Source organism: Thermothelomyces heterothallicus (assembly GCF_042370625.1).
Source record: "Thermothelomyces heterothallicus CBS 202.75 unplaced genomic scaffold P884_scaffold_1, whole genome shotgun sequence".
NCBI lineage: Eukaryota > Fungi > Ascomycota > Sordariomycetes > Sordariales > Chaetomiaceae > Thermothelomyces > Thermothelomyces heterothallicus.
In genome coordinates, this window is record NW_027192562.1 from 2026105 (window position 1) to 2050166 (window position 24062).

Here is a 24062-nt window from a genome sequence, read left to right on the forward strand (position 1 = left end):
ACCTCCTGCGGTGTGCGTGAGGTGCTTCGCCTACGAATCTTTGGTCATTTACGCGTAGGCTCATGTTCCGGACTCATGCAAGAAGGGTGCGCGAGGTTGACAGAGTAACGTATATAGTTCCCGGCCTCGCCCTCTAAGGCACCCGCTTGACTTTAGCATCGTGGACATCTCCAGAGTTTGAGGCCTGCTCAGCTCTTGGTCAATACCTCTGGCTCTCTTTTACTGTCTGACTGTTCTGTCCACGCCGGGGCCTGTCTTCCCATCTAAACTTAAGAAAGGCATCGCTCCATATCAACGCTTCAGAGGTAAGGAGGTATCTCTTCTGGTCTGCCCTATCGTTCTCGAACCCCATCCCTTCTGTCTTCCAAGGCCCGGCCATATTCCGGGCATTATCATTTGCCATCTCATACGCGACATTGTTGCGTTACCCTTGTCTGTATGTCGTTCACGGCTAACTCAAACCTGTCAAGACTTCCAACACCATGAACGCTGCTCCCCGGCCGACTTTCACGGGGTTCGTGGCGACCACGATTGTAAGTCGCTCTTCGCTCTCCTTTCGTTTGACGCCCCTTGCCGCCTTCATCGGCACCCAATGGCTCTCCTTGACCCCCCGTCACCCGACTACTTACTGCCTGGTAGCGAGCAATACACTGATTCTGTCGAACAGGACGCCGCGTACCTCGTCGAGGCGGCGGCGGTGGCTAGGACACTGCCACGCCTCGTGGGCTGCAACGGGGATGCCCGAACCCTGGTGCGGAGCGGCGCCGTGCTCGTCCACGGGGACGAGTATAAGCGCTGGAAGGACGGGCGGAAGTGGTCGGACGGCCGGAACCTGAAGAACGGGTTCAACATTTACCGGGAGCTGGCCACCGACCCCGCCGACTGCATGACCAGGGAGGAGCTCGTAGGTTTTTTTTCCTTCCCCTCCTCTCTCTCTCTCTCTCTTTCTCTCTTAAAGGATTGTATCTCCAGAGCGTGGCACCAGACCTATGCTGGCTTCACGACGGGCATTGCTCGTTGGGCCTTCCCGTGGGAACGCCAACCAGGATATGAATCGCTGACTTCTCGACCATAGCAGGACGAAGAGCAGAAAAGGGGGGAGCTTTACGCCTTCCTCGACGCCCACGTGGGCCGCGAGGGGAGCAAGAGGGGAGGCCTGGTCAAAAAGGCCATCAAGCTCGAGATTGGCGGCCAGCAATGGGGGCTGGTCGCCTACTACACATTGGCTGACGCCCTGACCGGCAATCTCGTCCGCCCCCGGTCCAGTCCCCTGGGCGCCCAACTCGTGGCCTGGGGGCTCAGCCCGGACTTCTTCGCGCAGCCGCGCAAGGCCGCCCGCACCGCCGTCATGGCCGACGACGACGGCACGAGCTCGGTTGCCGACTGTAAGTAGCAACCCCCCCCCCCGGGGACGCCCCGGGAAACCTCGCCGTGCCCCGCCAAAGTAAGCAGTAGTAGCACAACCCAACTGACGTCGTGTGACAGGGAAGTTGTGGTACAAGGCGCGCAGGGTGGTACGCGGGCAGTACCTCCAGTCCGACGCGGCCCCGGGTCCCCAGCACCGGCAACAACACCAGCACCAGCAGCCAGGGCAGACCGCCGCTGCCGCCACGGCTGTCCGCGAGATCAGCCCAGACAGCGGCGTCGACGTCGACTCCTCGCCGGCCGCCGGCGCGGTTGCGTCGGGTCCCGCCTCCTCCGACACCACCCCCTCCTCCCCTACCGCCGCCGCCGCCGCCGCCCCCTTCGCCCCGAAGCTGTCCCCGCTGCCAGCAGCTCCGCCCTTTCCCGCTCCCGCTCCTGCTCCCGCTCCCGCTCCGGCACCTACCGTGCTTTCGTCTCGAGCGGTGGTCGCCCCGGCCGTGTGCGACCGACAGCAACAACGGCAACGACAAGGGCGACAGCGGGAGCAAGAGTTCCGGGGCCACCCGCTCAACGGGCGCGCCGCGGCGCGCGAGGCCGCCGCCCGGGCAGCTGTCCTGTGCGGGGCTGTGAGGAGCGACGTCTTCCTGGGCGCCGAGGAGGCCCCGAGGGAGGGATCGACGGAGAAATGGTGGGACTGGTGCTGCGAGTGAGGAAGAAAAGCGGTTCCTTTTTTTATTTTTATTATTTTTTATTATTTTTTGTTCTGGTGTCGGGATGGGAGATGGTGAACGGGGAATAAAAGGAATACGATGCTTGGTTTAAGGCGTTTCTGGATGGCGGATAATTGATACCCTTTTGCTTGTGTCTCTATATCTCTCTGTCTCCTATCGCTGGTTCGAACGAGTAAGTCCTTGTTCTTTAGTTGGCGATACATACTCTTTGCCGTGAGGAAATTTCAGATGTCCGAGCGCCGAGTTAGATGCTCTTATCTCCCGACGAGCGTGGAATCAGTGCCCGATCTGGGCCTGTCGTCGACCGCGTTTCCAGCGGGATCTACCCTAGCGCCAAGCGCTGCGCTACTCGGTCGGGGGGAGCCCGAGCTCTCGTGGGAGCTTGCGGATGATTGCATGTCCTCAGCCCTAGCAGTGGAGCCTGGAACCTTGGGGTCCTGGAGCCTGTGCAATGTTCCATCGCGTCGGCAGTTGCCCACGTGGTTAGTTATCGGGGTTGGGCGCCCCACTTCTCCACCCTGCCGTTTTTTTCTCCAATTCAACGTCCAAGCATCGACTTCTCTTTACGCGCAACCCAAGACAATCCGCCCGAGCTCACGTGCCGGACCCCAGCCAGCACCCACTTAACGCTCTTAGACCTTTCTACTTCTCATATAAGAGACGAACCAGTCGATCATGTTGAAATAAGACCGGCTGCCTTGCGCTCAATTGGCCCCGTCATTCCTTCCTCCCGTCCACGCGTTCTCGGCAGCAGGCAGTCGCGGGGCGAGGAACCGCAGCGTTGCAATAATTGGTAGGGGCCCCGGGAGAGTTCCTCCTTCGTTACTGTACTGTACCTACATACCTGAGACACACGCCGTGAAAGAGGCTCTCGCCACCCCTGGAACCACTTTGCCGGGAGCGAGTTGCCCGCAGAGACTCCGCAGCTCGCAGAAACCGTCAGCTTTGTCGCGGGCAAAAAAGGGTCGTCATCGCAGCTGCATCGGGGACCCGCATATTCCGCGCGAAGCAAGCAGTGACCAGAGATCCGGGCACGCCAAGTCCAGTTGGCTCCCCACAGAGAAACGGGAGCCTTTTCTGCGCGCCCTCAACGCTCAGCTTTTGGTTCGGAACGGTGCCGAAGCTCGGGGTCCATTTGCGGGGCTCAGGTTCTGGCTTTATTAAGCAGTCGAGGAACGATTGGGAAGCATTGCATTGAGAGGCAACACCGTGTCATCGGGGCACGCGCACGACGACCATGTTGTTGTCATTGTCCACGACACCGGCCCCTGCCGGGCTATGGCATGGCGTTCCCATTGGCGCTGGGAAGGCGGGCTTGCTAAGGAGTGTGGCGACGGGTATCCGTGGAGGCTCCAACGTCGGGCGCGCGCGGTGTCTGAGCAGTAGAGCGCTGTGGCAGCAGAGCTCCTTATGGCGTCCGGGATCAGCTCGCTTGCTGAGGGCAAGTCGTCTTGGGCTTCTGACGGGAATCCCATCTCCTGCAAGCGCGAAATGGTTCGTCGCCTCGACCCGGTCGAGGAGGCGCGATGGCCAGCAAGGGTCCGAGAGCGAGAAACCCAAGACCGGCTTGAGGACGGAGAGCAGGTATGGATCCCCGCGCCCTTCCCTTCTCCGTGGGCCGCGAGACCTGAGGAGCCCCTTTTCCTCAAGTCCACACCATCCGCTCCGTCCCCATGCCGCTGACGTCGTTCCTCCGCAGCCCTTCGCCTAAGCGGGATCCCGCGGCCGCAATCCGCAACATTATGCCCGCCGTATCCAGTGCGAACCTGCGTGAGAACATATACACCATTCCTAACATCCTAACCGCCTCCCGCCTCGTTGCGGCGCCCTTCATCGGGTACTGCATCCTGCACGACTACCACGCCGCCGCCTTGAGCCTGTTCGCCTACGCCGGCATCACGGATGCACTCGACGGCTGGATCGCCCGCCGCTGGAATCTCAAGACGGTCGTCGGCACCGTCATCGACCCCATGGCCGACAAGACGCTGATGACGGTGCTGACGGTCGCCCTGGCCATGAAGGGCGCCCTGCCGCGTACGACCGTCCCCGTCATTCCCGTCATGCTACGGCCTCGCAGCTAGCTAACCGGCGTTGATTGAGATACAGTCTGGCTTGCCGTCATCATCCTCGGTCGAGACGTCGGCCTGGCCATCTCGGCCATCTACTACCGCTGGATATCCCTGCCGCCCCCCAAGACCTTTGCACGCTACTGGGACTTCTCACTACCCTCGGCCGAGGTGCGTCCGACCCAAATCAGCAAGTACAACACGGCACTGCAACTGGGCCTGATGGGACTCACCACCCTCGCCCCCGTGATCCCGGCCGTGGATATGAGTACGCCGCTGGTCATCCTGCAGTACGTCGCGGCCCATTCCCCCCCCCCCTTTTTTTTTTCCCAATTTTTTTCTCTTCCTTTTAAGTGTCGCTGTCAGCTAACGCAAGCGCAGATACGTCGTCGCGACGACAACCATCTGGAGCGGCGCTAGCTATGTCTACAGCAAGGACGCCGTCAGGATCCTGACGCCGCAGGAGGTCGAGGAGAAGAAGGCTGAGCAGAAGAGAGCGGAGGACAAGAAGACAGATGCTCGGTGACGCACTCGGGAAGAACATCAATCTTTATTCCCCCGCTCGTCTGGTGCCTGCAAGACAACACGGCAGAGCGCATACTTGACTCTTGCCAACTTTCATGGCAGCTCCCTTGATACCGGGAGGGGGGTATGTGGGGGAGCAACTCTGCGAGATTCCGAGTCCAGTGGGACTTTCTTTACCTGTATTTGTACATATAAAAACCGTGTCTGCGGCGTTGGCGTCGGGGAACAGCAGGCAATCACCTAGCCTTCGAACACCCTGGCTGGCGCAAGCAAACAGAAAAAAGGTAAAAAAGAAACTAATTATGCTACAACATGGCCCGCCCGTTTTTGCCTTTTTCCCGATCGCTTCAATGACCTCTGCTCCGTCTTACCAATGAACGAGATAAATACAGGCGACCTGGGGGAAGGCAGACCATGTAAAACAAAAAACAATGTATCTAAACCTCTCAAAAAAAAAAAAAAAAAAAAAAAAAAAAAAAAAAAAAAAACCAATCTCCGCAGCGCTAATTATTTTTTATACACAAAACACAAAATCATCAACAACATCATCTCTTATCGTGACAAGACAACCAACCCCCATGTACCGCCCCGGTCACCCGGCTCAGCCCCGGCTTCACAGGTCGGCAACCCTGCTCTTGGCATCCAGCGTGTCCAGGTCCTCCGCCCCGGTGAGATCCAACCCTTCCAAGGCCGCTGCTGCTGGTGGTGCTGCCCCCTCCCGCTGCTGCTGCTGCTGCTGCTGCTGCTCGCTCCGCGGCGGCGGCCCTCCTCGCCTCTGCGAGCGCCTGACGTGGCCGAGCAGCTTGACGAGCCCGGCGGGGGTGACGCCCTCGATGCGGCGGGCCTGCGCGATGGTCTCGGGGCGGGCCCGGGAGAGGGCGGCCTTCTCGACGATGGAGAGGCCGAAGACGGAGGCGTAGTCGAGGTCGCCCGGGAGGCGGAGGTCCTCGTCGCGGCGCAGGCGGGCGGCCTCGGCGGCCTGCATGCGGACGTAGGGCTCGTAGACGACCTCGACGGCGACGCGCTCGCGCACGCGCGCGGGGAACTCGGCGTCGCTCACGCCGGGGATGCGCGACGTCAGGTGCTCGGGAAGCACCCCCGGCAGGCGGAGCACCTCGCAGCCGTCGCGGCGCTTGCCGTCGGACTCGTTCGTCAGGACGGGGACGCCGAGGCGGCGCCAGGCCTCGGCGCTCAGGACCGTGTCGCGCAGGATGCGGCGGAGGTCGGCGCGGCGCTGGGCGTCGTCGCGGAAGCGGCGCCAGCGGGCGTCCGAGACGACCCCCCACTCGCGGCCGAGCGGGGTCAGGCGGGAGTCGGCGTTGTCGGCGCGGGCGCTGAGGCGGAACTCGGAGCGCGAGGTGAACATGCGGTAGGGCTCCGAGACGCCCTTGGTGACGAGGTCGTCGATCATGATGCCGATGTAGCCGTCGGCGCGCGAGAGGGAGACGCCCGGCAGCGAGCGGGCGGCGCGGCCGGCGTTGATGCCGGCGATGATGCCCTGGCCCGCGGCCTCCTCGTAGCCCGTGGTGCCGTTGATCTGGCCGGCCAGGTAGAGGCCGCGGATCGCCTTGGTCTCGAGGGTGCGCTTGAGGCTGCGGGGGTCGACGTAGTCGTACTCGACGCCGTAGCCGGGCTGCAGCATCTCGGCCTTCTCGAGGCCGCGGATGGTGCGGAGGAGCTGCAGCTGCGCGTCGGCGGGCACCGTCATGCTGAGCCCGTTGGGGTAGATGACGTCGTTGTCGAAACCCTCGGGCTCGAGCCAGACAATGTGCCGCTCGCGGTCGCCGAAGCGGATCACCTTGGACTCGAGCGAGGGGCAGTAGCGGGGCCCCTTGACCGTCTCGCGGATGTGGATTGTCTTGTCCAGGTTGGCGCGCACAATGTCGTGCGTGGCCGGGTTGGTGTAGGTCGCGTAGCAGAGGAGCTGGTCCTGGACGGCGACGGCATCGTTGAGGTAGCTGAAGGGCACGGGCGGTTCGTCGCCGCGCTGCTCCTCGAGTATGTCCCACTTGATGCTGTCCTTGGCGATGCGCGGGGGGGTGCCCGTCTTGAGACGGCCGAGCTGGAAGCCGGCGTCGCGGAGCGACTTGCTCAGGCCGAACGTCGCCTGCTCGCCCATGCGGCCGGACGGGTAGGCCTCGAGGCCGATGTGGATCTCGCCGCCCAGGAAGGTGCCGGTGGTGATGACGACCTGGCTCGTGGGCAGCACCTCGCCCGACTCGAGGCGCACGCCCGTGATCTTGCTCTTGGCGCCGTCGGCGGTCGGGTCGTCGTGGTTGTCGGCGATGACAATGTCGGATACCCTGCCGAGCACGATGGACAGGTTCGGGTACGCCTCGAGCTCCTCGCGCATGTGCTTCTTGTAGAGGGCCCGGTCGATCTGGGCGCGAGGCCCCCATACGGCCGGACCCTTTCTCCGGTTCAGCACCCTGAACTGCACGCCCGCCTTGTCAATGATGCGTCCGGCCAGCCCGTCCAGGGCGTCGATCTCGCGCAGGATGGTGCCCTTGCCGATGCCACCGAAGCTCGGGTTGCACGAGCAGACGCCAAGGTTGTCAATGGAGGGGGTGATGAGGGCGGTTCGGGCGCCCGCGCGGGCTGCTGCGGCGCATGCTTCGGAGCCGGCGTGGCCACCGCCAATCACGACGACATCAAACGGCCTGCATTGGTAGTAGGGCAATGGTCAGCACCATGATGAGATGGACCGGATCGCGATGCGGGTGACGCTCTCTCTCTCTCTCTCTCTCTCTCTCTCTCTCTTACCTCGAATCGGTTCCGACTGTTGCAAAAGTCCTCCGCTTGGAAATCCCCGTTCCGTTGCGGCGCACTGGCCGCCGAAGCGGCCTGCTGAGGCCTCTGGGAAGCCACAGCTTCGTCATGGCGTCAGGATTCTGCTACCGACCGGGTCTTTATGAAGAAGATGGGCGGTTGAGATGGCGGATGCGGCAAGGAGAACAGAAAATCGATCACCGATAAGCGATAAGCGATGCAAGGGCAGTGTGCTATGTAGGGGTCCGCAGCGGAGCAGTCATTGCTGGATACGGAATAAATCCCAGTTAATTACCACATAGGGGCCGCACCCCGGTGGGGCCCGGCCTGAATCTGCAATCGATCGTCTCGGCAACTACGCAGTAGAGAAACGCTCGATGTTCGGGTCCGTACTATTTTCTGAGGATTCCGTACTCCGCACTCCGTACTATCGGCTAGTACGGATTACTCGAAAATACGGGATCCCCGGTGGTGACTGCGTGATGGGATGCAGCAAGTCTCAAAAGGCTCGGACCATCTTCGAGACTGGAATGGAGGTTTGTACTGGACGCAAGAAAAATTATTGGTATATAGTACGGAATACTAGAGGCAATTTAACAATATACTACATGTCCCAGACACGGAGAGACAACCCCGGAACCCCCGGTCATGGCTGCGGAGAGGAGAGTACCGTTCCAGATCCTCCTCTCGACCTGGATCCATACAAGTGACTTGATGGGAACAGGAGACGGCTCCAACGGCCCGCCTACTGCTGCGCGCCTTCGCCCTCGGCCGCCTGGGGGTTATAGGGACGGCGCAGAACATCGAGGTTTCCTGTGGATGTCAGCATGCGTTTCGCGATGAGCTGCACAGTAACCGGGGGCCGGGGGAAGGGCCAAAAAATGTAAAAAAAAAAAAAAAAAATAAAAAAATAAAGAAAAAGGGAAAGAAGAGGGAAAGGCGCGGGGGACATACGTTGTGTGATGTTCAGCCCCTGGCGGGGCTTGCCCTCGCCGTCGACATAGTTGGAGATGGAGACATCGCCCTCAACGAGGACCAAGGTCCTGTCATGCAAGCATATTAGTATGTCTAGACACACAAAGACGCACGTACACCAAGGAACGCCGGGTCAGCTAAAAGCAGATACGCACCCTTTGGGGAGCGACTGGAAGAAGTCGCGGCGGGGGCCCTCGTCGAAGCAGCTCACGTTGAACCAGCTGGTCTTGCGGTTCTCGCCCGAGCCCGAGTTGCTGGCGACCGCGTACCGGAGGTACTCGCGGCCGGTGCTCGAGGCGCGCAGCTCGGGCGAGTCGGCCAGGTTGCCGACGATGGTGATGCGAGCGACGGGGCGCGCGCCCGTCGAGCTGAACGGGCGCACCGCGGCGGCGGCGGCGACCGTGGCGGGCCGGGCGACGGCGGCGCGGGATGCGGTGCGGAGGAAGGCCGACATGCTCGAGGTTATTGATTTGATTTTTCTATTATTTGTTGTTGTTGTTGTTGTTGTTGTTGTTGTTTTATTGTTTGGACGGAAACTGCGTCGAAATGAAGAGAGGATGCAGGGATGGGGGCTCGCTGCGTTTCGTTGCGGTGGCCGTCCTGATAAGAAACCTTGGGTGAAGGACGAGAGGGGGTGTTGAATTGGTGACGCGCGAGCTTCCTGGTCCCTTCGCGTCTGGATCGCATGAGCGATGCGCGCGAACACGAACCACTCATTAATCCAGTGCGTGGCTGGTGCCTAAAGCCTCAGCCACTGTGCACCTTCTGTTTCAAGCTGCAGTGTGGCTCCACCTTAGTTCGCTCGGAGTACTGCGTGCTGAGGAGGGAACGGATTGCTTTGTTGGTAGTTGTAGTCGAGAATCTATCTAAATAATAATGAAATTGTTACTGTTGTCGTACCGGATATTTCCACATTTCCATTTCCCAGACGCTCATGGATGATTATTCCATTCCCCCGCGAGTTTTTATTGTATGGTACTGCGCTGCAGTTGGTGCACAGCTGCAACATGATCTCAAACCGATCACTTGCCGCCAACGCCTCGGTACTTCATACCTTACAAACAAACCCCCCCCCTCCCTCCTCTGGCCAGCCGCGCGGGTGCGGTCGAGGGCCGTTGGTCGGCCGTGTCTCGGAACACAAACAATAAACGGGCCTATCTACACCAGATATGCCTGTACATACTTGTATACTTTCCGTACAACCCAGTGCATATGTATGTGTACTGTACGGATCACAGACCTGATCATCTGCCGCATACCTAATTTAGTATGTATGTATCACCTGTTGTTGTTACGTGTCTTGTCTCTATCCGAGACTGGCAGAAGCAAGTCGCACTTAGACTCGGGGCACGATGCATCGTAAAGCGGCGTCGAGCTCGTCGGAAATGAGCCTCTTGTCGGAGCCTGAATTACAAGGAGCCGGGCTGTTCGCACCCAGCGGCCGGCAGGAACTCTTTGTTGACTCTAGGTACTTTCAACCCTCTGCCGTTGGCGCGCCTTTCCCTTTTAGGGTTTGAATAGAGCTTCAATAAGGTTATTCAGCACTTCTCACCCAGAACCGCCTGCAACACCATCGTCACAGTGGTATGAAGGGTCTGTTGTCACAAAAAACACCAATGGACTGCCTCCGGTCATTCAGCTAAGGAGCAATAGAGCAATAAAACAACAGAGCAACAGGGCAACAGAGCAACAGATCAATACAGCAATATAGCAATAGCCATGGGGTCGCCCATCCTGCCCTCCCCTGGCGCTCTCTTCGCCGCCGCCTTCCTTCTTGCTTTATGATGACCGCCTCACCATCGCCGGACCCTCGTGTTTCTCGAATTCTGCGTTCAACTTGACTGGGCCGTTCAGGCAATTTTTATCTTCATTCGACGCCGCTCACCTCACCCTTCTCTCTGTTTGACCGTATCAGGTCCCAGGCTAGCCTCGGGCTTTTACAAGTTTCCCAGGTCATCATCACTATGGCCTCGCCAAACGGTACAGGCTCCTCCAACAGCAATGACAGATGGGCCCAGTTTGGCTTCACAACAACCCCGGACGAGCGCATCGGGTCTGGTGCTCCTCACACGTCTCCTGCCCTCCAGGTCAACCTGTTCTTCAGGGTTTTCCTCGGCCTCGTCTCCATCTTCGTTACCTGGGTTCCCGCCCGCCTCCTGTGGCGGGGCGGCGAGTTTGGCGGCACTGTCCTCTGCGTCATGCTCCTGGTCCTGAACCTCATCACCGTCGTCAATGCGCTCATCTGGCGCGACGACAATGTTGAGCGCTGGTGGGCCGGTCAGGGCTGGTGCGACATCCTCACCTACGCCTTCTTCGCCATCCACACGGCCTTCAACCATTGCATGTTTGAGATCATGCGCGGCCTCGCCTCCAAGGTCGCCCTCAACCGCGCCGTCAAGCCGACCCGCTCCGAGAGGCGGCGCCAGCGCGTCATCTCGGCCCTCGTCATCTTCACCGTCCCCGTCATCCAGGTCGTCCTCACCTACTTCGTCACCTCTGGTCGCTATAACGTCTCGACCCTGGTCGGATGCGGTGCCGTCTACTACCCCAACTGGGTCTTCCTGGTATTTTACATCCTGCCCACCCCGGTCTTTGCCGTAGGTGCCGCTTACATGGCAGGTAAGAACCATTCTTCCCTCCCCCCCCTTTTCTCCTCCCTTGACATTGCCTCACTGTCGTTCCAGCTCTGGCCTTCTATCGCTATCGGAAGATCGAGAAAGCGACCAGGGATATCGCCCGCTCCCAGGGCGGCATCGCTGCGGCCAGGCAGGACCGGGTTAGGAAGAAGCTCTACTTCATGACTCTCTTTTGCATCATTGTGGTCTTGCCTCTCATCATGGTCTTGCTCTTCAACAACATTGTCGAAGGCGCCCCCTGGAGCCTGCCCTATGACTTCGATGCCCTCCACTTCGGCCCAGACCCCTTCAATGTCTACTTCATATCCTTCACCACGTCGGACAGGATGAGCTTCGTTGACCTGAACGTTGCCTACATCGGCGAGGTTGCCGGCATCATCGTCTTCATCCCCTTTGGCACCACCCCGGAGGCCCTGAACATGTACCGCGAGATGCTCCTCTCCCTGGGGCTGGGCTACGTCTTCCCCAGGCTCAAGGAAGAATACGTGCCCCACGCAACACGCGGCACTGGTTCTTGGTTCAGCTGGAGCTCACTGTCCCGCTCGCTGCGCAGCAAGAGCCTACTGAGAACAAGGTATATATATATATACCCGCCCTCAAAGCACCCAAACATCATCCATTTTTATGCTAACCCTTCATCCCACTCGTTAGCAGTTCAACGTCCACCCGCAATGGTGGTCTTCTCCCTACAACGGAGCAGGTCTCACTGGCAAGCCGCAGCGGCAGAGCGCACTCGTCTTCCGTGGCTCAACAAGAGCCCAGTGACTTTACCATGTGTGAACTCGATCCCTTCCCCTACCCCCAGGGGACCGTGGCCGCCTCTTCCACATCTCAGCACAACCCCTGGCCTGACCTATCTGCTACCGAAGTCGACACCACCACGGCCCAAATCGAAGCCGGCCTGCCTCCCCCGACCCGTGACCCGTTCCACATCCTTCCCACGCCCTACGCCATGTCACCACACCCTAGGTTTCACACCCCTTCTCTCTCACGTGCCCAAACAAAGGGAAGGCGGCAGCAGCCGCAGCAGCCGCAGCCACAAACTTCCGGTGCCGCTACAATGACGGATTTTTCCAATCCCTCCCCCTCTTCTTCCTCCTCCTCCTCCTTCTTCACCCCCTCGCGCACAACACAGGACCGAGACCAATATACAACCACCTTCCCAATCATGACACCCGCCCCAACGACAGCAATGGCGAGCCTCCCTACCACCACCAGCGCCGCCACCGTAGGCACGTCTCGTACAGCGCTGGCACTAGCACAGGTCGACACGCGCGTCTGGGCAGCCGACGACCACCGCCACGAGCATGACGACGACGCGGCGAGGGACCCGCTAGAGCAGACGGGGAGAGCAGAAAGGGCGGGGAAGCGGGAACGGAGGCGGATGTGGTGGCGGAGGAAGGCGGGGAGGGAGCATCGGGACGTGAGCGAGGGCGTGGTGCTGGTCGAGACGCGCATCGCGCGGCAGTCTGACGAGCTGGGTCCGGCAGGGGAGGAGGCTGAGGAGGGGGAGGGGGAGGTATGTCGGCCGGCGCCGACGTTGTCTCTTGCTCCTGCTCCCGCTGCTCCTCTTCCTCCGGCTCCGGCTCCGGCTGCTACTGGTGGGGATGACAACTAACGATGATGATAATGATGATGATGTTTATAGATCGGGTCATCATAGACTCGGCCGAGGGCGGGTCTCGGATGTTGCGAGCTAGGCACGGCGTTGAGAGGGCCTTGGCTGGGGTGGATCGGGCACGGCAGTCGTTGTTGTTGTCGTCGTCGGAGGCGACTCTACCATCTCCGGAGGGTGGACGGCGAGGCAAAGAGCCACGATGAAGGAACAAAGAGGAAGGGTAGGTGCCGAGAATTGTTGGGCGACCATGGGAGCCGACCATTTCGGGAGGTGTCATTGATTTGGTCCTCTTTCCTTTTATATATACCTTGTTTTTTCAGTTGGAGGTGGGTGTGTGGACGGTGCAATCAAGGTTTGTAGTAATCACACGGGACGATCGATCACAGCCGGTTTTTTTTTTTTTTTTCCCTCCACAATTTTCTCTGCTGCTCGGTGGTACATAGTTCAAGAATGGACTCAGCGACAAGCACCATGGGGACCTTATCCAGATCAGAGAACGGGCATCCGATTAGAGACATAAATAATACTTATCCATGCCGGACTGCGCTGACTTCGTGCGTGCTCCCTCAATATCAAAGGGCCGTGTACGCCCAGTAAGGCTCCCTCGTTCCGGTCTGCTAACGTTTATTAACGCATTAGTTACTTTGCCGGCGAAATTCTCCCTTGGGAGGGTATCAGTCGGCCATCGGTCATGCGTTGACTTTCTCCGATCTCCAAAGCAGCGCGGCGGCAACGTTGCCATTTTACGGCTTCTCCATATCCTGACATCTTCACCGAAACAGTGCATGGCGCAGGTAACGATAGTAATGATATGCCGGAGCAGCAGGCATGACGTGTGTGGAAAGAAAGAGGATCTGAGACCCGGGCGTCCCTCCGCGGCAGTTCAACTACCAGGGAATCACTCGCGGTTGCCGTCAGTACGTACCCTAACGAACTTCCTGTCGCACAAGGTTGAGAGGGTACTACTAGTACATGGGGAAAGAGAGCCTGGGCAAAACAATGTCGGAGACTTGCGCTGGGAAAACGGAAACATAAATCGCTTGTTTCAGTGTATGTAAAGGGGAGGGGGGAGGGTATAACGGTGTTGCATGTGCGTCTCATAGTATGTTTTCCATTCCTCTTGTCAATCTCCCTCATCCCATCGGAACAACGTCTATCTCCATGATCAAGAAAGCAGAAAGAATTGATGCAATCGGTATCATATCTTCTTGTCTCATCTTATTGACCTTCATGCCGAGACATCAACAACAAAGGAGATTTGTGGAACCAATGCGCCACCAGTAATAATGCTGCCCATATCCATATCAAAGGGTGGGGGATAAAAATCAAGCCAACCTGAGCAAGCAAGGTAAATGGAAACGCTTTCCGTCTCGGCTATAACATAAGAAAAAAAAAAGAAAGAAAGAAAGAAACGAGACACGACGGGAAAGGGGGAAAGGAAGAGACACCAACGTGCCTTTACGCTTGGTTCCGTGCCTGCATCAGAGAACATTTGATGCCTGGTTCGCTGCCCCCTACCTTGTACCGCCCGTCTCAATGACAGTCTGTCCTGTACAATTCCCGTCCATCCGCCATCCCGTCCGGGGAGGAGAGAGTCCGAGGTTTGCGCTCATACCACCGTCTCCACCCGACACCAAGGATGTGCCAGGACCTGGTCGATCGTGTAGCGCTCCTGGACGTCCCGATTCAACATCTTGCGGATCAGATCGATGCTCTCGTCGCTGATGGTGTAGGGCACACGCAAATCGCGGTCCATGATCTCGTCGATACTGTAGAAGGGGTTCTCCTTGTAGATGATGGTATAGAGCAGGATACCAAGGGCCCAGACATCCTGCTCTTTGCCGCCGTAGGGCTTACCGGCGAGGACCTCGGGGGCCGCGTAATCTGTCGGGCATGTTAGTTGTGCCAACCATTGTGTAGAGGTGCAGGGAAGGTAAAGAAGAGAAGACTCACCAATGGTACCCACAAAGACATCAAAGGGACCGCTCTTGATGTATGCTGCGCTCCCGAAATCGATCAGCTTGATGCGGCCCTCGCCGTCCAGGATGACGTTCTCGTCCTTGATGTCGCGGTGTACAACCAGCGCCTTGGTGTGCAAGTGGTGGACGGCGCGCGCGACCTGCACGAAGATGCTGCGGCACTCTTGCTCCTCCATATTGGTGCGCAGCTCGATATAATCGAATAGGTCCATCCCGGGGAGGCCGTGAGGTGCCATCTCGATATAGTAGTTGACGCTGTCCTCAAAGAAGTCTTCCATCTCCACGATGTTGGGGTGTCGCAGCCCGTCGCGCCGCAGATAGTCCAGTACGTGGATCTCGAGAGGGACGGTGCCCAGCCTACGGTCGCGCGTCCATGTGTCCACGAGAATGCGGCGTTTCGTGACATACTTGAGGACGCACGTCTTGCCGGTGCTGCGGTACCGCGCCAATTTGACTTGGCCGTAGGCGCCCTGGCCCATGTCTTCGAGGATGATAAAGTCGTCTATGGTCTTCTTGTGGGGTGGCTCTGCCGGCTTCGCCGGGGTGGCCGGCTGAGGTGGCTGAGATTCGGATGCCTGCTGCGAGCCTGTTAACTTGCCCGCCGCTATGACGGCAGTCTCCTTCAACTGCCGAGCCAGCGGGGGCGGCCTTGGCTCTGGCTCCCCCTTCTGCGACTCCTCTGAATCGGATACCATCTCCAGCGGCGTGTGGGCCGGTGTTTGGCCTGGGGATGGTTGGTGCAGTGGTGTGGCCGTTCCAGAGGGCTGCTGTGGTGATGGCACGCCCTTGCTTGTCCGCGAAGCGTGGAGGTGCCTCGAATACGTGATCCACAGGGCGTAGACCATCTCCGTTTGCGACACGACAAACTTATCCGAGCCCTCGCCGGCTGACGACTCGCCATCACTGTTCTCCGAAACAGCATCGTCGTGCGTTGTCACTTGCTTCTCGCTCGTTACAACTCGCATTTGTATGTCGATCCTGAGCTGGGAGCCGTCCCGGTGCCGCGCTGGGAGGCTCTCGGGCCGTAAGAACCCCGCAGCAGCGTCCGGCCGCCCCTCCTCTAGGGCTAGATACGCAGAGGCTTTCCGGAACGAGTGCTCGGGTACCACGATACCATCGACGAGGGGGACGCCGTCCCGTTCGGTGAGGATGCGGAGTATCTTGTCAAAGTTGGGCACTAGATGGTTGATCGACATACCGTCTGGCTTCTCGTAGCCAAAGAGCGCCCCACAGAAGACGGAATTCGTGCTCTTGATGGTGAGCTTTTCAGGACATACGACGACAATACCGGCGATGTGCGGAAAGCTGGACACGCGGAGCTGTGTGGAGCCCCTGACCTGTTCTATCGTTGCCGGGATGTTGACCCCCTGGCTAGTGCGGCAAGTGTAGTACTTTTTCCTGGCAATCTCCCGGTAGTCGAGTTCGCCGAACCGCGGGTCGATGCCCTGCCGCGAAATGCGAGGGATGAGCAATCCGATATCCTGACCTGGCTGCAGGTTTTCATTGCCCCAAATGGGGCCCAGAGCACCGGACAGCTTCAGAACCAGGCCATCTTCGTCGACGTCGACGTATGCGACGTCCTCGTGGATCTCTTCCACAACCCAGATCAGGCCAGCCTTCTTCTCGATGACCCAAAAACTGGCAGAACCGGTAGCGCCGTTGCGTTTCTGACTCAACTATCAGCCCACGCACTCATGTTCTCCTGTATCTTGCCCCGTACTCACCTGGATTGGGACAACATCTCCACAGAGAAGCACGCCCCTGGACTTGCTGTTCTGGCGGTGACCCTGTCCCGGCTTCGGCGGCCTCGGGTCGCCGTTGTGAATGGTCGCGGGTCGCCTACCAGTCTTGGGCGTCTGCGACCTCGAATTTGGCTTGCTCAGGAGTTTTGCCGTAATCCCGCCGGAGCGCCCTCCAAGCAGCTTGGACGTCTGCACGGCGGGGTTTGGTTGGGCGATTTCGGGCTCAGAGACATCTCCTACATCCTCTCCAGCCCCTTTCTGCAACTTGCCAACCAGCCAGGCCCTCCGTTCCTCCTGGACGACCTCCAGAATCCCCATCTTCCTGATCTCGGCGGCTGTGACGCCGAACAGCAAGCAAGCAAGATCGTTGGCGGTAACAATAGTCCATGGCGGTTTTGACGTGGTGGTGAAGATTGCTTGTGCAGCGGGCGCGACCCTCAATGGGTGGTTGTGTAGGGTAGAGACGGCGGATGGCGGCGGATTCATCGCAGGGGAAAAGGGCAGCGATGACCTGTGCTGAGGCTGCGGCAGGGGCTCGGCCGCATGGTACGGCTGCGCCATTACATCCATGAGTTTCTGCTGAACCGATACCTGGGCAGTATCTGTGTCGGTCATGGTCCGTTTCAGCACGCTAGGGCGTCTCGAAGGCGGCGGGGAACTCTTTGCCGTCGTACCACTCGTGCCGCTTTCATTCGTGGGCGTCCTCGACGAGCTCTCGGACCCCTGGTTCTCGCCTGGTGGTGGGTTGGGCTGAGAGTCCGCAGCAGCAGGAGCGGAAGGATCCCGCTGAGGACCGTGGTCCTTGACGACCGCGGGCGGCGGCGCCGAAGAGGCCGGAGAGACGAGGGGCGTCCTGTCGATGGGCTCGGGGCTCGACGTCCTCGGAGCAAAGCCTTTCTCAAATACGTTTGCATTCGAGGTCGTTGCCGGCCCGGTTAATGGCCCGGTGAGGAGGTTAGGGTCCGTGTTGGGAAGGTTCCCAGCGGCGACTAGATGGGCTCGTGACAGCAGATCCAGCATGGTCTGGGCTTCCACGTCACCCGTCGCGCGTGCTTGAGCACTCGCTATCCCGGCGTTCGACGAGGCCGACCACGCCATCCGGTCCCTCATAAACTCCATGGACCGCTTAAGGACGTTTTGACGGCTGTGTATCAAGTCTTCGGACTGATGGGCGAAGGAGAAGGAATGCAGTGATTCTGAGGGAAAGCGGGAGAGATCTTCGGCAAACGTGGGAGAGGCCGGGTATGAAGAAAGCGACACGGAGTGGTCGAGAGAGACGCTCGTGGAGGCGGACCTTGCGGAATCGCCGAGGGAGGGCGTCCGATTGCCCGCGAGCGGCATGGTGGGCGTCCGCAACGCATTGGGCTGTTGACGTATGCGCCGGAGCCCGGACATGCCCAGGCCCAGGTCATGGTCCGTTACGATCGAACTTCTAAGCAGACGGCGTGTGTCAGCACTGGCGATAAGTCGGCGCGGAAGGGGATCTGCAGTCTGCCCGGTCCGCACAGAAACAGATTTGGCTCCGCGAACAACCTAAGCCCACCCCTCTCTCCCCTTCGATCTGACCTTGTCATTGTGTCGTGCTCTGCCGCGGCGGCCCCGGCATCGAACGAGAAGCGGATGCGAGGCCTTTCAGCCCTATCGTCATCGGCCACCGTCCCGAGGTTCCCAGTGCTCCTGTTCTTGGGTATTTGCAAAGTTGGCGCGAGCCTCTCGCGGCCGGGGGGCTCAGCGCCGTGTTGGGTGTCTCCGCCTGCCATGGGAAAGTGGTGCGCCGCAAGGTCAGCTCGAGCCTGACTAACGTCTCACGCGGAACGACATATTGGCTTCTGGATGCGCCGCCCAGGGCTTGCATGATTGGCAGCGGCGCAAGGCACTCGACTCACCATGATCTGGATTTCCGCCACATATCCCTGGCATAATTAAGCAAACAGTCTGATCCCGGAGCTATGAATGACGAAGAGGAAAGAAGGCGATTTTTCACGGGGCAAATGAGGGGAAAGGGAGGGAATATGTAGCTAGATAGATGGTGGTCAAGTCGTCGATCGATGGAGAAAATGGTTGGTGGGGTTCTCGAGCCGCGCTGCCGCTCAACGTTAGTTAACTGAAAGACCAAGCCACGGCGCAGCGCCGGATTTAAAACCCCGTCTCACGGGCGTGTCTCTGTTCAGGCTGCAAGGCTTCGGTATAGTACATACTGATACTGTATGTACATACATTACAATAAACTTCCTATTCCCGACAACATGTTTCGAACAATAATACTGGAATCTGAAGCTGGACAGCAGCGGCGTTCGTCCGATTCTGAGAATATCTGGCCGATGGAGTGTTAAGGGCCGACGTATCGTAAATACATCAGGCTAGAACGGTTGAGAACGTCCGGAGCTCTTGATTTCTCCCGTCGCAGGGCTTGACCTGGGCTCAGAAAGTGGTATCATTGTTACAATACAAAGCATCAGGTATGTGCATGCCGCATACTACCTGCTGCAACAGGCCACGCCTCCTACTGATGCATGGGGGCTCAGGTGTGCCCGTTCAGGGATGTGAGTAAGCTATCAGCTGTCCGCGTCTATGGATAACACATGTATTTGTTATTTGTTGGTATTCTCTCATCGAGATAACCAAGCACTTGCTAGTAGATCAGCTAAGCTGACCAATTGTGAAGGTGTCTCCAAAGGCATTGCTGTGTGGATTTGCTGTGCGGAATGCTCAAGCCTGCAGCCAGAGGAGTGTTGTAACAATGACGATGCAGAAGATGCCGGTGGAGCACACAGTGCTCATCCGGTTCTTCAACCTTTTAAGGTTCCGAGTCGAACATGGCAAGACCAAGGCACGAACACCTTTTTTGCCTTGTTCTCGTAGTGTGTTAAGTACCTTGCATGCGACACTAATCAATGAAACCACAGCGGTGTTCTCGGTCAATTGAGACTACATTTCAAATTTCCTGAAAGCAACACTGCTACCTTCCCTGTTACGTTCGGGATCTACTTGAACCTTGAATGACCCGAGCCGCCGGATTCATCTCGAAGAGAGGGCCGCTCTACTGTGCAGGGCCATGTGGAAGACGTCAAATCCCATATTCGCGTCTGGTTGGCAGCCTGCTCCTTTTCCATACCTTTCGAACTTTTGAACAACAACAACCCCCCCTTTCCCCTCCCCTTCGCTAATACACCACCACCTCAAGTTATCGTTATCTAGGAAGGTACGGACGCCTCAGGGTCCCATCCGGGAAACGGTCTTCACCCAGCCCGGTTGATCTTTGCCCTTAGCTTACCTCATGTCTGACGCCAATTCCGGGGATGCTCCGAGGCACGTCCGTTTTCAACAACAAAGCCCGTTTGGGGCGGCCTGCAGCGTAATGTGTTTTGGCCTTTACCACGATGCGAATCCGAGGGCATGTAGATCCATACCAGGTGTAGTTATGTTATCGCAGTTATGACGGAGCACCAGCTGTAGTCATATCTTCCATTACGGAGAACGGAGTACGGATACGGATTACCTCTTTCGACATTATATGAAGTTATCGATACGTTAATACAACGTGATCCTGCGTACGGATTACATACTAGTTACCTTGCATACGGAGCAATCCCGAATACTTGGGATGTTTTCTAGACAACACATCCCGCGCACAATACAGGGTCACTTGCTCAGATTGGCACATAGCCAGCGTTCTGTGGTAATTAACTAATTGGCCGTGGTAATTCCATTCACAGCACTTCCCCACCCGAGTTCCAAGTCACAAGAAGAATAGCCGGTAAAACACGCCGCCCAAAACACGGCAGCGTGTGCGAAAAACTGCCGATCATGGTCACGATTGGATGACAGTCGGGCGACACAGCTCGCTTCTCTTGCGGCCCCTTCCCCCCCTTTCCCTTCGCTCCCTCCCCAGCGACACGTGCGAAACTGCACATCAGGAAGCGCATTGCTCGCTCATGGACGGCCTGCCATTGAAGGTCATTGCCTACATTGCCTCCTACCTCCCGAAACGGAGCGGCGATGGTGATGGCGTCAACGCGAACAGACGGCTCGTGCGACCGGCCATTGCTACCCTCCCGCGAAAATGGCAGTTTGCCGTCGAGCCCTTGGTCTTCCGCACCGTGCGCATCAAGAGCACCGAGCTCGACGAGTTCGCGTCCGTCTTCTCGGCATCCCATCCCAGTCACGCCGCCGAAGCTTGTTGAAGAGCCTCGGGTTTGCACATTGTGCTCCCGGCGCATAGCGATGCCGATGCCGATCGCGGCCACTATGAGTCCAATCAAGACCGTCACCGGCTTGTTTTTGACATTCTTTCCGGCTGGGGCTCCGACCTCTCCATTTGGCTTCCACCAGGTGGTCGGAAACAACTTCGAGACGCTCTCATACACCGGCCCCGTCGATCCGTCCTTCTTCTGGCCCTACGCCGGAACGGAGCCCCCCCGCGCGAGCCCTTCTGGTCCTCCCTCGCCAACCTGAAGGTGGAGCTCGACCTGGGCAGCCCGTCCGGGCGGTGGTACTTCCGCGCCGAGCCAGGCGACCGGTACAACGTGCCGTCCAGCGAACCCCTGCCCGCCGACACGGTCGGGCACATGCCGCCGGGCTACGGGTATCGGAAGGAAGACACGCAGGCGGCGCTCGAGCTCGACCGGCGCATGCGGCTCGCGGAAAAAGGGGGAGGTCCTGTGGGACTACTTCCGCATCGTGCCGGACGACGAGCTTGGTGGTTCCCCTACTGGAGGCCTTCGCCCGCGCCGTGGCGCAGATGCCGGCGCTAAAGTCGGCTTGCCCCGACCCGCCTCTCTCCGGCGCCCATATATATACGGTGTGGTTCGTCCGGTTCGACGCGCCGGGGGCGGGGGGCCGATAGTGGCCACAACCACTTCCTGGACGACCCGGACCGGGCCACGTCTGAGCCGCGCGTCTTCTTTCGCGTGCACGACTTGGGAGCCGCCCAAGCAAGTGCGTGACCTGTTTTTGGAGGGCCGCGAGGGAGAAACGCCAACAGGAACCCGTCGTCACTTTCCTACCGTCCTTGAGATGGTCGGACACCGGCCGCCGCTAGTAAGATACGCACGCAACATCTAGCCGGACAATTTCTGCTCCCTGCTTTGCTTGTTCCGTGTCCGTGGCCCTGTCGTGATAAAGACGTGCACGGAGTACACGGTTGTTCCGGAACAGGCGGCCCGGCCTTTCTTGGGCTCCGTTGCCGGAAGATGACCGCGTCTCAACTCACCCTTTCCCATCTGTCTCGCCCGCATCCACTGTTTCGGCCCGGCAGTGGGAGGAGTCTCCCGAGGCGGCCGGGGACCAAGCATTTTCTTTAGCCGGCTGAGCCTCCTTTCGTGGTTAAGAGTACACAAACCCCTGGTCTCGTGGCCAAGATTTCCGAGGCTTATCACAAGCGCGGAGCTGTCAGGGTCAGTCTCCCCCCCCCCCCTTTTTTTTTTTTTTTTTTTTTTTTTTTGCTGGAGCTACAGCGTGATTATCAACAGTCTTTGAAGGCAATCGGAGACCAGTGAGTCTGAAATGTAATTGATTGCCTCGTGATTGTCCGAGTTCCAATATATCCATCTTCTGACGGTGCCTGAGAGCCAATGCGGTATGTACTACGAGGACACGTCTGTGGGAGACACGATTACAGCACTCACCGATGCATGGCCCCAAATTTCAGAGCAACTCGGGTCCGCCGGCGTGGACGGCGCTCTTCGGCGAGTGTCAGGATTAGCAGTGGAGTTTGTTACGCACATGGCTACAACACAAAGCAGGCAGTCTCGTCATGAAGAGCGGCCCCGATAGTGGCGTAAATTTCCCACTCGTTTAGTAGGATTGTTTCGTTAGCTTCTCTTCCCGTCTGAGGACAAACGAAACGTCCACCATGCAAAGAGGCAACGGTGATGACGGTTGTGAGGAACTGCGTGTCTTCTTAGCGACGTATGTATGATCCGTACCAGCTCGCCGGTCCAGCGGCTGCTCTGCCGTGGTCTCATCGGCGATCGTCCTTGGACAGCGTTGGTATGTCTGTCGTCAGTCGCCCCGGTACCAGGATTCTTCTTCTGCGCGTGTGGATAACGTATGGATGTATGTATGTAATGTAATCCGTACAAGGCTGCAGCGCCTGCGCCTGCGCCTGCGATCAGACCTCACACTAGACTGTGTGTGTTTCACATGCTTCGGTGTAGTGTCCTCCGTACTGTAGAGGACAGCCTCGTCACCGAGGTCAGCGGGGAACTATGGCGCGCCTGCGGGTGGAAAAGGAACGCACTCGAGCCAAAGACGGGCTCGAGACGCAAAAGTGTCGACGTTAGTGCATCATTTGAGGTGCGAGTATGTAATCCGTACATGGACCGCATTGAATCGCTTGTGTAGAGCTTATCTCCATCCATCACGCACAAGTGTCGTGTTGATGATGACGGTCAAAACCCTGGCGGATCTTGCAAATGTCTGTTACGACCGTAATCTGTATTGTTTACACAGTAGGCGAGCCGGGCCTTGTTGGAGCATTTCAGAGACGCCCCTCCCCCAAGATAGCGCCTGATAAGATAACGGTTGCGTTACGCCCCCACCTCTTCAGAAGGCTGGACCACACCACCACCTTCCAAGTCTCCAGATCCCCCAGACAACGCACCAGAGCCAATCCGACGCCCAGCTGCCCAAGTCACGAACAACCCCCCCCCCTCCCCCCCCGCCATAACGGTGCCACGGGGGTGTATCACGTTCGTGCTGAACCTTTTGCCAAAGAAGGCTAGCAACCAAAACACGGCGCCGAAATCACTGGCCTTCCCCCGCTCGCTGCCCCTCCCTCAGCAACACCACTGTTGTGTCTCAGGTGGGCTTGACAGTTGCTTCGTTTTTTATTCCCTTATTTCTTAATTTATTTTTCGTTTTGGTAACTCTTTCTCAATGCAACCTTTACCTTGCTTGAAGACGCTGGATGATTCCCATGTTCGAGGTGGGAGATAGGACGTCAGTGTTGGGAATGCGCGCACACACAGAGCTGGCCCGTTGGTTGGCTTCTCTCCTCAAAGGCGGTTGCGAGCTCCCCCCCCCCCCTCCCTTTCGTGGCCAGTGCTGGTTTATCTAGCCTTTTTATAACTTAGCCAATTGTTTGTTACGGTTTTTCCTCCCAACCCTACTCTCGTCGCCTTCGAGACAGCTGAGTGCTCTTGTGTTCCAGTTTTCAACTTACCTGGGTGTCGGTCGTGTTTGCTATTTCACTTGCGTGGCTAGTTCCCCCCGTCTGACATCGTTTTCTGCTCAGCGAGGTGTTGGTCCTTTTCGAAAACACGTCCGGAGGAAATATCTCTGTCTGGTCTGGTCTGGTCCAGAACTCGCCGAGAAGGGTGTCTCTTCACCCGCAAGGCTTCAAGCCGCCCTTTTCAACTGTTCCGGAACCCAGACTTCAATCTCAATACTGTACCGATATCATTGTATCTCTCACCACCAGTGTCGCGCTTTGCTCACACATTATCCACTCAGCAGGTATCGAGCCGCAAGTGCCGGCGACTTGAGTCAGCACTTTGGGCCTCTTTCGCTCCCGCCCCATGGTTCGCTGCTAACAAAGCCGTGCTAGCCAGGAGAAAGCTGGTACCGGCCCGCCAAGTCGAGGTGGAGGATCGCTCGTATTCTTCGCGAGACTTCCCCGGGCTCTCCTTGTCCGTGCCTCTTCGCCCACCGTTT

General features: G+C 58.4%; 6 protein-coding genes across 6 annotated transcripts; 4 read left to right on the plus strand and 2 right to left on the minus strand.

The window, feature by feature from the left end:
• Window positions 1-482: 482 nt before the first annotated feature.
• Window positions 483-2075, plus strand: P884DRAFT_296006 (uncharacterized protein; the record flags this gene model as incomplete). Its single annotated transcript, XM_069444378.1, has 4 exons — window positions 483-533; window positions 668-904; window positions 1076-1385; window positions 1486-2075. 4 exons carry the CDS (start codon window positions 483-485, stop codon window positions 2073-2075), a joined length of 1188 nt encoding a protein of 395 aa, XP_069301914.1.
• A 1694-nt stretch (window positions 2076-3769) lies between these two features.
• Window positions 3770-4688, plus strand: P884DRAFT_296007 (CDP-alcohol phosphatidyltransferase-domain-containing protein; the record flags this gene model as incomplete). The annotated part of the gene is made up of 3 exons (XM_069444379.1): window positions 3770-4130; window positions 4203-4452; window positions 4544-4688. 3 exons carry the CDS (start codon window positions 3770-3772, stop codon window positions 4686-4688), a joined length of 756 nt encoding a protein of 251 aa, XP_069301915.1.
• Window positions 4689-5300: 612 nt separating this feature from the next.
• P884DRAFT_234766 (glucose inhibited division protein A-domain-containing protein) lies at window positions 5301-9098 on the minus strand (the record flags this gene model as incomplete). The annotated part of the gene is made up of 6 exons (XM_069439923.1): window positions 8587-9098; window positions 8411-8499; window positions 8206-8269; window positions 7516-7543; window positions 7413-7423; window positions 5301-7347 (listed from the first exon to the last, which is right to left on the minus strand). Exons 1-6 carry the CDS (start codon window positions 8883-8885, stop codon window positions 5301-5303), a joined length of 2538 nt encoding a protein of 845 aa, XP_069301916.1. The 5' UTR covers window positions 8886-9098.
• Window positions 9099-10395: 1297 nt separating this feature from the next.
• P884DRAFT_296010 (pheromone A receptor-domain-containing protein) lies at window positions 10396-12685 on the plus strand (the record flags this gene model as incomplete). The annotated part of the gene is made up of 3 exons (XM_069444380.1): window positions 10396-11050; window positions 11116-11641; window positions 11719-12685. 3 exons carry the CDS (start codon window positions 10396-10398, stop codon window positions 12683-12685), a joined length of 2148 nt encoding a protein of 715 aa, XP_069301917.1.
• A 1609-nt stretch (window positions 12686-14294) lies between these two features.
• On the minus strand, window positions 14295-18166 carry P884DRAFT_274205 (uncharacterized protein; the record flags this gene model as incomplete). Its single annotated transcript, XM_069442691.1, has 4 exons — window positions 14295-14569; window positions 14639-16331; window positions 16389-17835; window positions 17973-18166. 4 exons carry the CDS (start codon window positions 18164-18166, stop codon window positions 14295-14297), a joined length of 3609 nt encoding a protein of 1202 aa, XP_069301918.1.
• A 2175-nt stretch (window positions 18167-20341) lies between these two features.
• P884DRAFT_266151 (uncharacterized protein) lies at window positions 20342-21160 on the plus strand (the record flags this gene model as incomplete). The annotated part of the gene is made up of 2 exons (XM_069442005.1): window positions 20342-20541; window positions 20629-21160. The coding sequence occupies 2 exons, from the start codon at window positions 20342-20344 to the stop codon at window positions 21158-21160; spliced, it is 732 nt and encodes a 243-aa protein (XP_069301919.1).
• Between the last annotated feature and the right edge of the window lie 2902 nt (window positions 21161-24062).